This window comes from Camelina sativa, chromosome 20 (genome assembly GCF_030686135.1).
Source record: "Camelina sativa cultivar CO46 ecotype springtype chromosome 20, ASM3068613v1".
NCBI lineage: Eukaryota > Viridiplantae > Streptophyta > Magnoliopsida > Brassicales > Brassicaceae > Camelina > Camelina sativa.
In genome coordinates this window covers 32,638,363-32,651,721 of record NC_141899.1, presented here as the reverse complement: position 1 = coordinate 32,651,721, position 13,359 = coordinate 32,638,363, and the positions used below count along the sequence as shown (strand labels likewise).

General features: G+C 40.2%; 1 protein-coding gene across 1 annotated transcript; it reads left to right on the top strand.

The window, feature by feature from the left end:
- Positions 1-2,161: 2,161 nt before the first annotated feature.
- On the top strand, positions 2,162-4,590 carry LOC104771755 (abscisic acid 8'-hydroxylase 3). Its single transcript, XM_010496331.2, has 6 exons — positions 2,162-2,529; positions 2,649-2,967; positions 3,152-3,538; positions 3,635-3,800; positions 3,889-4,114; positions 4,209-4,590. The coding sequence occupies exons 1-6, from the start codon at positions 2,330-2,332 to the stop codon at positions 4,303-4,305; spliced, it is 1,395 nt and encodes a 464-aa protein (XP_010494633.2). The 5' UTR covers positions 2,162-2,329; the 3' UTR covers positions 4,306-4,590.
- The last annotated feature ends 8,769 nt before the right edge of the window (positions 4,591-13,359 follow it).

The following is a 13,359-nucleotide window of genomic DNA, read 5'->3' as shown; positions in this document are numbered from 1 at the left end:
CATTAAGTATATCTATCTATATTCACAATAATATATAATAAATTTGAAGAGGTCGTACCACGGCATTGCTACGTACAACCGAGCAGCGAAACATGAGATCTTATGCCGCGTAACGATGCAACTTACATACATATTTATTCGACCGCGTATATATGTTTCTTGTTGAAAAACCTTAAATTTGGAATCGTTCTATGATTAATTTCCCAACTATATAGTCACTGTTCTACTTTTAAAGTTTATGATTTTTTGTATTTATTATAAGATATGTGGAGATGTGGATTGTTTCTTGAATATGAAAAGTCACATATTCTTATCTCTAAAAGATTATAAGGAGGCCACGAACTTTTTCTGATAAGACAAATGTCATTAAACTATGTGTTGATCGAGTTTGTCGATCTCTGACTGATTTTGACTGTCTCAAATTCAACATTTTTTGGGGTCAAAGTGTATCGTTGTATTTGTATAGTGTTCGTTTGACCTACCTTTTGAGTGTTATAAATTATATCACATATTGATATTAGTTTTAGATTTAGATAAAATTAAAAATTTCTAATTAAGAGAAAAGGTCCAGATCTACACAATTCATGCATATCAGATTGTTGTCCACATTAAATTTACGGTTTATAGTTTGTAAGTTATATGTACTCTTTTTTTGAGGTCAAACTTAGTTACATGTAATCTATGGTGGGGCATATGATTTTAAATGTTTTAGCTGCAATAGTTGATAAAATTAATATGTACTACTACTTATATATATATGTATTAATTCTACAAGATGTTTGGTGATAGTTAGACTTCTCTAACTTTCAAAATTAATAGGGACGTAGACAAATAAGTATAAAGTCTTTGGTCCTAGATCCCCCAAGAAAGTTTTATGTTTTTATTTTACATGCACAAAGTCAAATGGTATTAATTAGATACAAAACAAAAGTCAATGGATAATTAACATTTATCAATACTTGTTGTGTAATTTAAACCTACTTGTGTGATTTGAAAAACTAAAAGTCAAGTTTCATTTTTATATGTAATCGCATTTAAGTTCTAATCACATATAGTGTAGGTTTTGATATTTTTTTGGTCAACCACATAGGTTTAACATTTATCAATACTTATTTCTTCAACAAAAAAAAAACACATAGGTTTTGATTAATTCGCATTAGCTACTAAATAAAATAATAGTATATGGCTGTAATGCACGCGAACGTGGGAGAGAAATTATATCTATAAATAATTAAGTAAGTAGCAAGTGGGCTTAACATTAGTGACATATATATAATCATGAGAAATTAATCCTGAATATTTGGATTGTCTGTCTTTAATTTGTTTTGCTCAGTGACCACACGTGGTTTTTTCCATTACCGTCTGTCGAAGTATATTAGATTCAATTTTTCATTGTGAAAAAGTAAAATTTGTTGTCAGTTGCCAAAAAAGGGTAAACTTTTGTTAATCAAATGATTTAAGCATATAATTCTACTAGATAGTAGATTATCAGCCAAAAGAAAGAAACATAAGTACTTTAGGTGGTTTATTCAAAAATAATGTTAGCTAAAAAAAATACAAAAATCCAAAATAGTATTTTCTAAACGCACCTAAAACTATTTTAAAACATTATTAAATCGTTCATTATATTTGGTTAACAAACATAAGTATGAGCGTGGCATGGTTAATATGCATAAACAACATCTCCAAAATACTCGGACGCAAAATCATACATGCATTTATCATCAATCATGATTTATTTTTTTATTATATTTTGCCGTTGATATTTGTTAAAAAAAATCTTAAATAAAAATAAACACAAGAGGTCAAGAGGATAACATAGTAGGCAACATAATTAAAGAACTAATATAATCCATGAAATGTGTATATAGGTATAGCCTTTCACTTAACATGGCAAACATTTTAATTTTAATTTTTTTAAACCGCCCATTATATACCTCCTTTGTCTCTACTTAAGGGCCAAAATTGCCCCTTTCCTTGACTTAAACTCATAATTAATTAAAGAGCCATAATTTATATTTAACGATGGCTAATTTTGGTCAATATCTCACACGCTCTTTTTTTTTTTTTTTTCTTTTTTTTTTGGTTGCATGCTCTTTGACACGTGCTCTCGTCACTCTCCCTCAAATGAGCTGGCTCAACCCAAAAAGGTTCCCTTTAGGAAACTCCCTTCTCCCAAATTGTGTTTCCTCTCTCTTCCCACTGCCTATAAAACCCATTCATCTCTCCCACTTGATTTTTCATTCTCAATACAAAACCAACTCCATTAGAGAGAACATACTTCCCACCGTTAAAAAGACCAATTGTGTTTTCAAAACATATACTATAAATGGATTTCTCCGGTTTATTCCTCACTCTTTCTGCGGCGGCTCTGTTTCTCTGTTTACTCCGATTTATCGCCGGAATCCGCCGTAGCTCCTCCACGTCACTCCCTCTTCCTCCGGGAACAATGGGTTATCCTTACGTCGGCGAAACATTCCAACTTTACTCACAAGACCCAAATGTGTTCTTCGCAGCAAAACAGAAAAGGTCTATAAAAAAACAGAGTCTTCTTGATAAAAATCCCCAAAATTCGAATTTTTATTGTCTAAAAAAAAAACATAGAAATTGACTTTTTTTTTTTTTTTAACTTGTTTTTGATAAAACAGATACGGATCGGTGTTCAAGACTCATGTATTGGGATGTCCATGTGTGATGATCTCGAGCCCTGAAGCTGCAAAATTCATCTTGGTCACAAAGTCTCATTTGTTTAAACCGACTTTTCCGGCGAGTAAAGAGAGGATGCTTGGGAAACAAGCCATCTTTTTCCACCAAGGAGATTATCATTCCAAACTTAGGAAGCTCGTTTTAAGAGCTTTCACGCCTGATTCAATCAGACACATGGTTCCTAACATTGAATCAATCGCTCAAGAATCACTCAATTCTTGGGATGGAACTCAACTCAACACTTACCTAGAAATGAAAACTGTAAGTTCTCTCTCTCTCTCTCTCTCTCTCTCTCTATTAAAACAGAGCATCCCCTGTTTTTTTTCTGAGTCTCAAAAACAGAGGATGCTCTGTTTTTACTCTCTCACTATACTCTGTTTTGTAACTAACACACTTGTGAACTGTTTCTGATTCAATTTTTTTTTTTCCTATTTTGTCTCATCAGTACACTTTCAATGTGGCGTTAACCTCAATACTCGGAAAAGACGCAATCTATTACCGAGAAGATCTAAAACGATGCTACTACATTCTAGAGAAAGGTTACAACTCGATGCCGATCAATCTCCCCGGAACACTATTCCACAAAGCCATGAAAGCTCGCAAGGAGCTAGCTCAAATCCTCGCTAACATCTTATCCAAAAGAAGACAGAACTCATCTACACACACAGATCTCCTCGGATCATTCATGGAAGACAAAGCAGGGCTAACCGACGAACAGATCGCCGACAACATCATCGGAGTGATCTTCGCCGCTAGAGACACGACGGCGAGTGTGCTGACATGGATCCTCAAGTACTTAGCTGATAATCCAACTGTTCTAGAAGCTGTCACTGTAAGCAACACACACTTTTCAAAAGAACATTTGAGAAATCTCCCATAAGGGTAGTGGCAGTTCCGTGAATTAATGGGTTTTTGTTGGGTATAACAGGAAGAGCAAATGGCAATAAGGAAAGATAAAAAAGAAGGAGAGAGTCTCACTTGGGAAGATACAAAGAAGATGCCATTAACTTATAGAGTAATCCAAGAGACATTGAGAGCTGCTACAATCTTATCTTTCACATTTAGAGAAGCTGTCGAAGATGTCGAATACGAAGGTATGTACAAATATACATATTTTTAGAGTGTATATAGATCAACATGTTACATATATAAGTATTAATTCTTTGTTTACTATTTTTACAGGATATTTGATACCAAAAGGATGGAAAGTATTGCCGCTGTTCAGAAATATTCATCACAATGCTGATATATTTCCGGATCCGGGAAAATTCGATCCATCGAGATTCGAAGTTGCGCCGAAACCAAATACATTCATGCCATTCGGAAGTGGGATTCATTCTTGTCCGGGCAATGAGTTAGCTAAACTTGAAATCTCCATTCTAATCCATCATCTCACTACTAAATACAGGTTGGTACACAACTTTTAAAATATGATAAGAAGTTGACATATAGCCATCTTTTGGGGAAGTGTTTCTGATAATTGGTATTTTCGTAATTTTCAGATGGTCAATAGTTGGACCTAGTGATGGAATTCAGTATGGGCCGTTTGCTCTTCCTCAGAATGGATTGCCTATTGCCTTGGAACGGAAATCCAAGTAGACGATTTATGAGAAGACCACTTGTCTTTCTAAAATTAGATAGTGAGGAATCTTTTTTCCCTATTTAGGAGAAAAGACTTGATTCTTTTTTTTTTTCGTTGGCTCAAAGAGAAAATAGAGAAAGTAAAAGGAAAAAAATATCCCAAAAGTGGGACCCCAAGTGTATATAGATTTTTTATTTTTAATTATAAAGAAGTAAATTTTGGGAGAGAAAGAGAATTGTAAATTCTTTTGTTACCAATGTAATTCCCACGATCTATGGAATGCTTTAAGAGATTTTCAAAAATTAATTATCATTTTAAATTCGAACTGATCAAAGTAGTCGTATCTCTTATCATTTTACTAGATCAAAAACCAACTGTTTTTCTTTTATTTTGTTTTTTATTTGTATGAAACTCCTTTAAAATCTACTAATATATATATTAAGTTTTCAAAACTTTTAGTTAGAATTGATTTTTTTTTCATTCTTTTTTCTTTAAGATCCATTTCTCTTTATTTTTGTTAAATATATGAATTTGTATTTTCTACGATCACAACATTTACCAATCAGTCATAATCTCTAAAATTTTTACTTTCGAAGTTCTTACGGCAAAAGTTTGTGCATGTAAAAGTTCATATAACTAAAAGTTACAATTACCAATAAGTACTTAAATTTAAAATACATATATTACGTAAAAATTTGCAGTAGTCGAGAACTAATTGTTAACTAGTCATATTAACTTATTTGATCACACATACAACAAAAGTATTACTAATCTTTTTATATAGGCTATTTTATGACGAATAATTAAAATACAAAACACTAAAATTAGATTAAGTTTAGACTTTAGAGGATTGGTGTAAATAAAAACATATTCGAAGGATGCAATATGGTGGAAGGCATAATTTCTCACCAATTCCATAGGTTCTCTAATCAATTCCACAATTATGTTGTTAATTATCAGCTACACCTTTGATCAAACAAAATAAGAAAGCAATTAACAAATCAACCAATAAATGTGTCAAACACACCCCATATTTCTTTTTAATCATTAGAGTGACAGACCAAATCACACTTCAGGATTTAGAAAAGAAATAGAAAATGAATAAAAATAACATAGGAACAGTTATTACTTTTCTCACACAACTAGATCAAATCTAAATCAGCTTAATATATCTTGGAGCGACACAGAGGGCAATATATACATAAATTAAATGTGACAAGGGTACCAAAATTCAGAATAAATTAAGTAATACAAATTATTTATACTAAAAAAATTCAAAATAGTATCCGATGTTAGTCATATTTTACACTTAACAATGTGTAAATTTGATTTTTTTTTTCTTTAAAATGTTGCTAGATTAACATATATAGCTTGAAGAACTTAATCATAAGCTTGTTAAATGACTGATAAGCTACCAACTTGATCATAAGCTTGTCAAGTGATTAAATGGGTTTGTTTAGTTGAAGTGTTAGGTTAAGACATGAACAGGTATAAATATGTTGTAATTTTTTTTTTTTTTTTTTTTTTTTGACAACAATATGTTGTAATGTTGTATGAAATAAATTATGTGAAATTAAGGAGACAAATGTTGAAATGTCTAAACCTAAAGTACTCTAAGAGATCCATCAAGAACATTTATAATGTAGACATCAAAGAATAATTTTCCTTACTGTTCTAAAGGGTTTGTGAGTAAAAAACAAATCAAGAACTAAGAGTTTGTAATCCCTAAACTTATTTCTTGACATAATAAAATTTTAAATATATTCAAAAACTAAATTCATGAAATCAAAAACTAAAAGTATCATATGATGACGAAAATATTAGTAACAACAAAAAGTTACAATTGAAATTATCAAAAATTTAAGAAAATTGATTTCAAATAATATATATTAAATTATGAAATTGGAAAAAAAAAAAAAAAACAAAACAAAAAAAATATAACAAAAATAAAATAAAAAACAACCCCACAGCGTAGAGCGGTTCCAACGTATTGCTTTTAATATAAGTTAGCAATTAGCGCATTAACACCGAACCATCGAGGTTGATAAGAGGTAAACAGAGCTTAACGTAACACCGAACCATCGAGGTTGATTAGAGGTAAACAGAGCTTAACGTTTTATAGACAAAGGAAGAGAAGGGTAATGGGTCGCTTAGAGGTAAACAAAGCTTAACGTTTTTCTATTTTTGGGTTAAAGGGCTTCAGATATCTCAGTTCAACGTTTTTAGTCTTCGCTAACTTCATCTTTAAGCTTGCGTACTCTCTCCTGCTTCTTGCTTTTCCTCCATATCACTTCAAAAGTACATATATAATCTGTACTAGAGAGTGTGAGAGAGACTAGTGATTGACTAGCAAAGTGGGGATCGACGGTTTGATAAAGGCCTCCAAATTTGGTTTGAATCAAGAAATCAAGTTCAAAATGTTTTTAATTACTTCATCTTTTTGTTGGATTAGTAGTGGACTTTGCCGTTCGCGAGTCACTGTGATCAAGGGGAACTCGTGATCATTAATGATGTTCTTGAGTGAGTTTGGATCAGTTATTGTGGAAAAACCAGAAGATTAGACTTTCACACTCACATGTATATAAACAAATCGAAAATTCTGAGGTAGACATGTATAGTAGGATATAATCTACCAAACTTATTATTACAATTTAGAGGAAAACAAGTAAAAGAGTATTAAATATCGCAACTAGTAAGAGCAAAAGAGAGTGCTTATTAGTACTACAACTTGGAAGACTGTTGTACCCACGATCTGCCATCTCGGACAATAGGTGAGTGGGCCTAGGCCGGGTTCGTCTACTGGGCCAAGAGCGAATTAGTGATCGGCCCATCAAGCCCGGAGAAAGGAAGAAAGCGCGGAGATGATCCAATAGCAACCACAGCTCGAGGTCTCCAAGAATCCAGTTCGGAAACAGCTAAAAGGTGACCTCACTGAGTCCATTTTCATCAATGATAAGTTTCCGGACCAGGAAATCAAGATCGGAGTTGGATTGGATAGCAAGCTCCGGGCCAGTCTGGTAACCTTCCTAAAAGAAAGAATGGCCACCTTCGCGTGGTCCGTAGACGAGATGCCCGGCATCAGTCCGGAAGTTATTTCCCACGAGCTGAATGCGGACCCTACGTTCCGACCTGTGAAGCAGAAGCGAAGGAAGTTGGGCCCTGAGCGAGCTGAAATCGTTAACAAAGAGGTCGAACGTTTGCTGAAGGCGGGACAGATACGTGAAGTGAAATACCCTAAGTGGCTCGCAAACACGGTGGTAGTCAAAAAGAAGAATGGAAAGTCACGAGTCTGTGTCGATTTTACCGACCTGAATAAGGCGTGCCCCAAAGACAGCTTTCCACTTCCGCATATTGACCGCTTAGTTGAGTCCACTTCGGGTCACGAGCTGATGTCTTTTATGGATGCTTTCTCTGGCTACAACCAAATCCTAATGAACCCGGATGACCAGGAGAAGACTGCATTCATTACGGACCGCGGGATTTTCTGCTACAAAGTGATGCCTTTTGGGTTAAAGAACGCGGGAGCAACTTACCAGAGATTGGTGAATAGAATGTTCGAGCATCAGCTTGGGAAGACCATGGAAGTCTATATTGACGACATGCTTGTAAAATCAATGGAAGCTGGCTCGCACCTCGCTGATCTGAAAGTTTGCTTCGATATCCTTGATCAGTTCGGGATGAAGCTTAACCCCACGAAGTGCACCTTGGCAGTCCCATCAGGGGAATTTCTGGGGTACATCGTCACAGAAAGAGGAATTGAAGCAAACCCAAGGCAGATTAATGCTTTCCTGTCTATGAGTTCTCCTAGAACCTTGCGCGAAGTGCAACGCCTTAACGGACGGATCGCAGCTCTCAACCGCTTCATTTATCGATCTACGGACAAATGCCTCCCTTTCTACCAGCTATTACGGAAAGGGGGAAAAAACTTCTTGTGGGATGCGAAGTGCGAGAAGGCCTTCGCTCAGCTCAAAGCCTACATGTCTGAACCGCCGGTCTTGGCTAAGCCCGAGTTCGGCGAGCCGCTCTTCCTTTACGTAGCCGTATCGGACAATGCAGTCAGCGGAGTCTTAGTTCGCGAGGAAAGGGGGGGAGCAGAGACCAATTTTTTATATCAGCAAGTCTTTCACTGGAGCAGAGTCCAGGTACCCTATGATGGAGAAATTGGCCTTAGCAGTGGTCACTTCGGCAAGAAAGCTGCGGCCTTATTTCCAGTCCCATACAATCGTAATCCTCACGACTCAGCCACTTCGAACGGTGTTACATAGCCCGAGCCAATCTGGGCGGCTAACCAAATGGGCTGTCGAGTTGAGTGAATATGACATCGAGTTCCGGACTCGAACTTGTGCTAAGGCGCAGGTGTTGGCTGATTTCTTGATCGAACTCCAACTAGCCTCTTCGGTTAGCGGCGATGTCGAAGCCCCGTGGACATTGTACGTTGATGATGCTTCTTCCAAGACGGGAGCAGGAATTGGGGTCCGCCTTACTTCTCCTACAGGCGAAGTGATCGAGCAGTCATTTCGCTTGGCTTTCAGCGCGTCCAACAATGAAGCCGAATACGAATCCTTCCTAGCTGGCTTACGCCTTGCAGTGGGGATTGGTGTCCGAAGACTTCGAGCTTTTTGCGATTCGCAGCTGGTCACCAACCAGTTTTTGGGGGAGTACGAGACAAAGGATGGTCGTATGGAAGCCTATTTGTCCGCATCCCGGGAGTTAGTCACTAAGTTCGAGGAGTTCGAAATCACTAAGATCCCACGAAGTGAGAACTCCGCCGCGGACGCTTTAGCATATCTGGCATCAACCTCCGATCCCGCGATGACAAGGATTATCTCCGTCGAAGTCATCCAGTTCCCAAGTATCCGTCTAGAGAGTTCAAACGTCGTCACTCGGGCGATTAAAAAACAGTTGGCAGCTGAGGAAGCAGCTCGTAAGGCGGCTGCGGACTCCTTACCGTCAGAAGATCCGGCTCCCGTTATGCCCACTCCGATGGAAGTTCATCCACCTCAAGCTGAGCTAGACGCGAATTCAACTCTGGACCAATCGAGCTCACCGGTCGACAATCGAGCTATTATCCCACATGCTGCTCCTAGCGGCACGAATTCTAACAGCTGGGGGGCAGATGACTGATGGAGCCCGATCTGGGCTTACCTGGAAAAAGGGGAACTCCCAGCTGACAAATGGGCAGCTAGGAAGCTCAAGATCGTCAGTGCGCGGTACTGCGTTCACAACGGAATACTTCTACGCCGAAGTATAGCTGGTCCTTATTTAACTTGTGTAGCTGGTAGAGAGCCCACAATGCTGATGCGAGCTGTCCACGATGGTCCCAATGGAAATCACTTCGGAGGGCGGACTCTGGCTTTCAAAATCAAACGACAAGGTTACTTCTGGCCTACCATGGTCACGGACTGCAAAAAATATTCTCGGACTTGTGAGAAGTGTCAGAAGCACGCCCCGTCAATTCATCAACCTACCGAGCTCCTGTCTTCAGTGTCCGCACCTTACCCATTTATGAGGTGGTCGATGGATATCATCGGTCCTTTACATCGGGGACCAGGAGGAGTTCAGTACGTGCTCGCCCTTACTGACTATTTCTCCAAGTGGGTGGAAGCAGCAGCCTACGCGAAAGTAACAAGCGACGAAGTGGAACAGTTCGTGCTAAAAAATATAATCTATCACTACGGGGTCGCTCACGAAATCGTCACGGACAATGGTCCGCAGTTCATCTCCTCGAAGTTCGAAGAGTTCTGCGCGAAGTGGAAGATTCGACTCAATAAGTCAACTCCGCGTTACCCGCAAGGTAATGGGCAGGCCGAGGCGATGAATAAGGTTATTTTTGCTAATTTGAAAAAACGGCTCGACTCTCGCAAAGGGCGCTGGCCAGACGAGCTGCAGGGCGTTCTTTGGGCAATCCGAACAACACCTCACCGGGCCACTAGTGAAACACCTTTCTCTCTGGTCTACAGAGTCGATGCCGTAGTCCCAGTTGACATAGAGGTCCCCGGAGTCCGTACCTCACTGAACCCACTCCGAGCTGAGGAAAATGAGGAGTTCCTACAGGATACTCTCGATACAATCAACGAGCGTCGGGACCAGGCGTTAGCTCGGATCCAGAATTACCAGAACGCGGTAGCTTGATACTATAACTCCAAAGTCCGAGGCAGGCCCTTAGCAGAGGGCGACCTTGTCCTCCGGAAAGTCTATGAAAATACCGAGGAGCTCAATGCAGGAAAACTGGGAATTAATTGGGAAGGACCATACAGAATTACTCGCGAAGTCCGAAATGGAGTTTATCAGCTCGAGGATCCAGAGGGAAAACCAGTCCCGAGGTCTTGGAATTCTCTACACCTTAAACTTTTTTACAGCTAATTTATTTGTATCGAACTACGATTCAGCTTGATCCCGATAAGGGTTCGTAGGCAGCCCAGTTCGGGTCCAGCTATCCATATTAAAAATTTAAAGTTTTCTTAAACTTTTTTGTTAATAATGGTACGCAAAAAAAAAACAAACAACCGAAGTCTGACTTCGTATCCATCAAAGCCGAGGTTAACCTCGCAAAACCTAAACCGAAGTACTCACTTCGTACTCAGCTTTACTTTAAAAGCTTACTGTTGCGAAAACTCTAAACCGAAGTTCTCACTTCGTATTCCGCTTTAAAATCAAAGCTTAGTTTCGCAAATTTCTTTTTAAACCGAAGTATTCACTTCGTACTCTCAGCTTTACTTTAAAAGCTTACTGTTGTGAAAACTCTAAACCGAAGTTCTCACTTCGTATTCCGCTTTAAAATCAAAGCTTAGTTTCGCAAATTTCTTTTTAAACCGAAGTATTCACTTTGTACCTAGCTCTACTTATTAGGGTTGGGTGCCATTTTCGAACTATTTAACCGAAGTTCTCATTTCGAGTTCATTTCTGCTCGTCATCTTTTCAAAACCAAAGGTTGTGGAAATTTAGTTCGCATGGCATAACAAAATTTTTTTATGGAGTGGTCACCACGACCAAAACACTCCAGAGAAGTCTGAAAATAAAAATTACAAACGGGGGGCAACGCGTGCCAAAACAACCCCAAAGTAAAAACTAAGGATTAGGGAGAGGAGGATCTGACGCCGCTTCGGATAAGGCCAGGGCCATTTCTGCGAGCTCCCCTTCCGACCTGGTGTTCGCTAGATAGTCGTCCACCCCCTGATTCGAGATCTGCCCGAGGTTAGTACCAGACTCATCGATCGTAACGCTAAGCGGATTCTCATTACACAAGAGATCGGGCGTATCCGCCAAGAGGTCAGAGAATACAGCGAGGTCGAGATCACGGGGAGTTACCTTTGAAACCTTTTCGTCGGCTTCCTCCTCGTCAGTTTTCAGGAGCCCGAGCTTGGCCTCCATATCTTGGATCTGGCCCATGAGATCTCCTCGACCAGCATTCGGTTAGCCCTGATCTCGGCAGCTCGGATCTGGAGCGGGGCTAGTTTCTCCCTTTCTTCGAAAGTGACCTTTACCTCCTCAACCAAGGGGCAGAGAGTTCGCCTCATCGCCTGCCTTTCTTCCCTCCGTACCCTTTCAATCTCGCAGCTGTTGACAGCTTCGAGTAACTGATTGCGGAGCTCGATCTCGTGTAGTCTGTTTTTTGCTGCCTTGGCATCTTCCGCCGCCTCAAATTAAAGGTCCCCCGCCTTCTTCAGCTTGTCGCGGAGGTCTTCATTAGCAACCCCGAGGTCGAGCACCTCTACCTCAGCCTTCTTCATCCGAGCTTGGATCCGCTCGGCTTTCGCTACGGTGTCAGCATTTTCGGCTTCCAGACGGGCATATTCCTTTACCTGAGCTTCTAGGTCGGCAATCCTTTCTTGAAGGAGATGCACTTCGGAAGATGACTGGGAAGCGAACAATTGCTCCTCATAGGAAGCCACCGAGGAGTTAAACTCGATCATTAGCTGAAAATGGCAGCTTAGTAAGCAACTGTCTGGCAAAAAAAAAAAAAAAAAAATATATATATATATATATATACTTACCTCGCCGATTTTATCCGCGAAGCGAAAGAAATTCGCACGGTTGACCTCGGTCATGTCAGCAAATGCTGGAATTTGAACCCCGGGTCGAATGTAGCTCCTCATTAGATCGGCTGGGGATGCAGGGGGGACTGAAAGATTTTCGAGCAAAATCATTTCAGTCATCAACTATCGAACAGTCAAAAACAAAAATAATAATTTTTACCTCGGGCGGAATGACGTTCCCTCAGAGGGTTTCTTCCAGAGGAATCTCCGGAGTCTTTTGGTGGTGGGGCCTCCTTAGATCTCCTCTCCGAGGAGGGACCCCTGTCTTTCGAGCTGGATCTACTTCGCTCATCCCCTGATGGGCCGGTGCGGGCTCGCCCCTTTTCGCGAGAAGAGGAGGCGGTCTCAGGCTACTTCCTCTTCTTTGATGAATCAGTTTGCTGACAGGAGGCCTCAGCAGAGGTTTTCTTCAGTGCTGGGGGGGAAGCAGCGATCTCCCGTGGCTCATCGCTAGAATCAGCAATGACAATCACAGAAGGAATCAATGGGCCAGCAGGAGCCCTTGTTGATTCTGTGCCAAGCTCGGGAGAGCCAGCTGGAGGCACGGAAGTCCCGCTCACCTCGGGAACGGCGGAATTCCTGTTAGAAAGGCGAGCTTTGCCTTCGTCGAGGGCCATCGCCATCTGTTTCTTTGCCTCTTTTTCGGCAGCTCGGCACACCCTTTCTTCTCTGTAATTCATCTCCGAAATGCTTAAGGGGGTGGAACAGACGAGAGAACGCCTTCCGAGCCTCGCCGTGGACTCTCTGATTCTTTCGCAAGAAAAAGAGTCCCAAGCAATCTGTCCCTGGCTGCAGAACCTCGAGAAGAACTCTGCGAATGTGGGGCAAAGCAATCCGCGCTCAAAGTGATCTGAAAAAGAAACAGCAAAAAGGTGAGACGGGACGACAAGCAACACCTAACCTGGACCTAGCAAGGAACTCCGTTCTACCGATTTTCGAAGTCCATTTTGATACGTGCGAACTCACGCGGTAGCCGAAAGTGAGCTCGTTAACCGGGAAAAAGAAGTAGGACTTCCGCCACTTTTCATCCTTCTC

Excerpts from the sequence above, each read along its gene's own strand:
- LOC104771755 (XM_010496331.2), top strand. The coding sequence starts at position 2,330 with ATGGATTTCTCCGGTTTATTCCTCACTCTTTCTGCGGCGGCTCTGTTT. Across the intron at positions 2,530-2,648 it reads TTCGCAGCAAAACAGAAAAG|ATACGGATCGGTGTTCAAGA; the intron begins GTCTATAAAAAA and ends TTGATAAAACAG. Across the intron at positions 2,968-3,151 it reads CTTACCTAGAAATGAAAACT|TACACTTTCAATGTGGCGTT; the intron begins GTAAGTTCTCTC and ends TTGTCTCATCAG.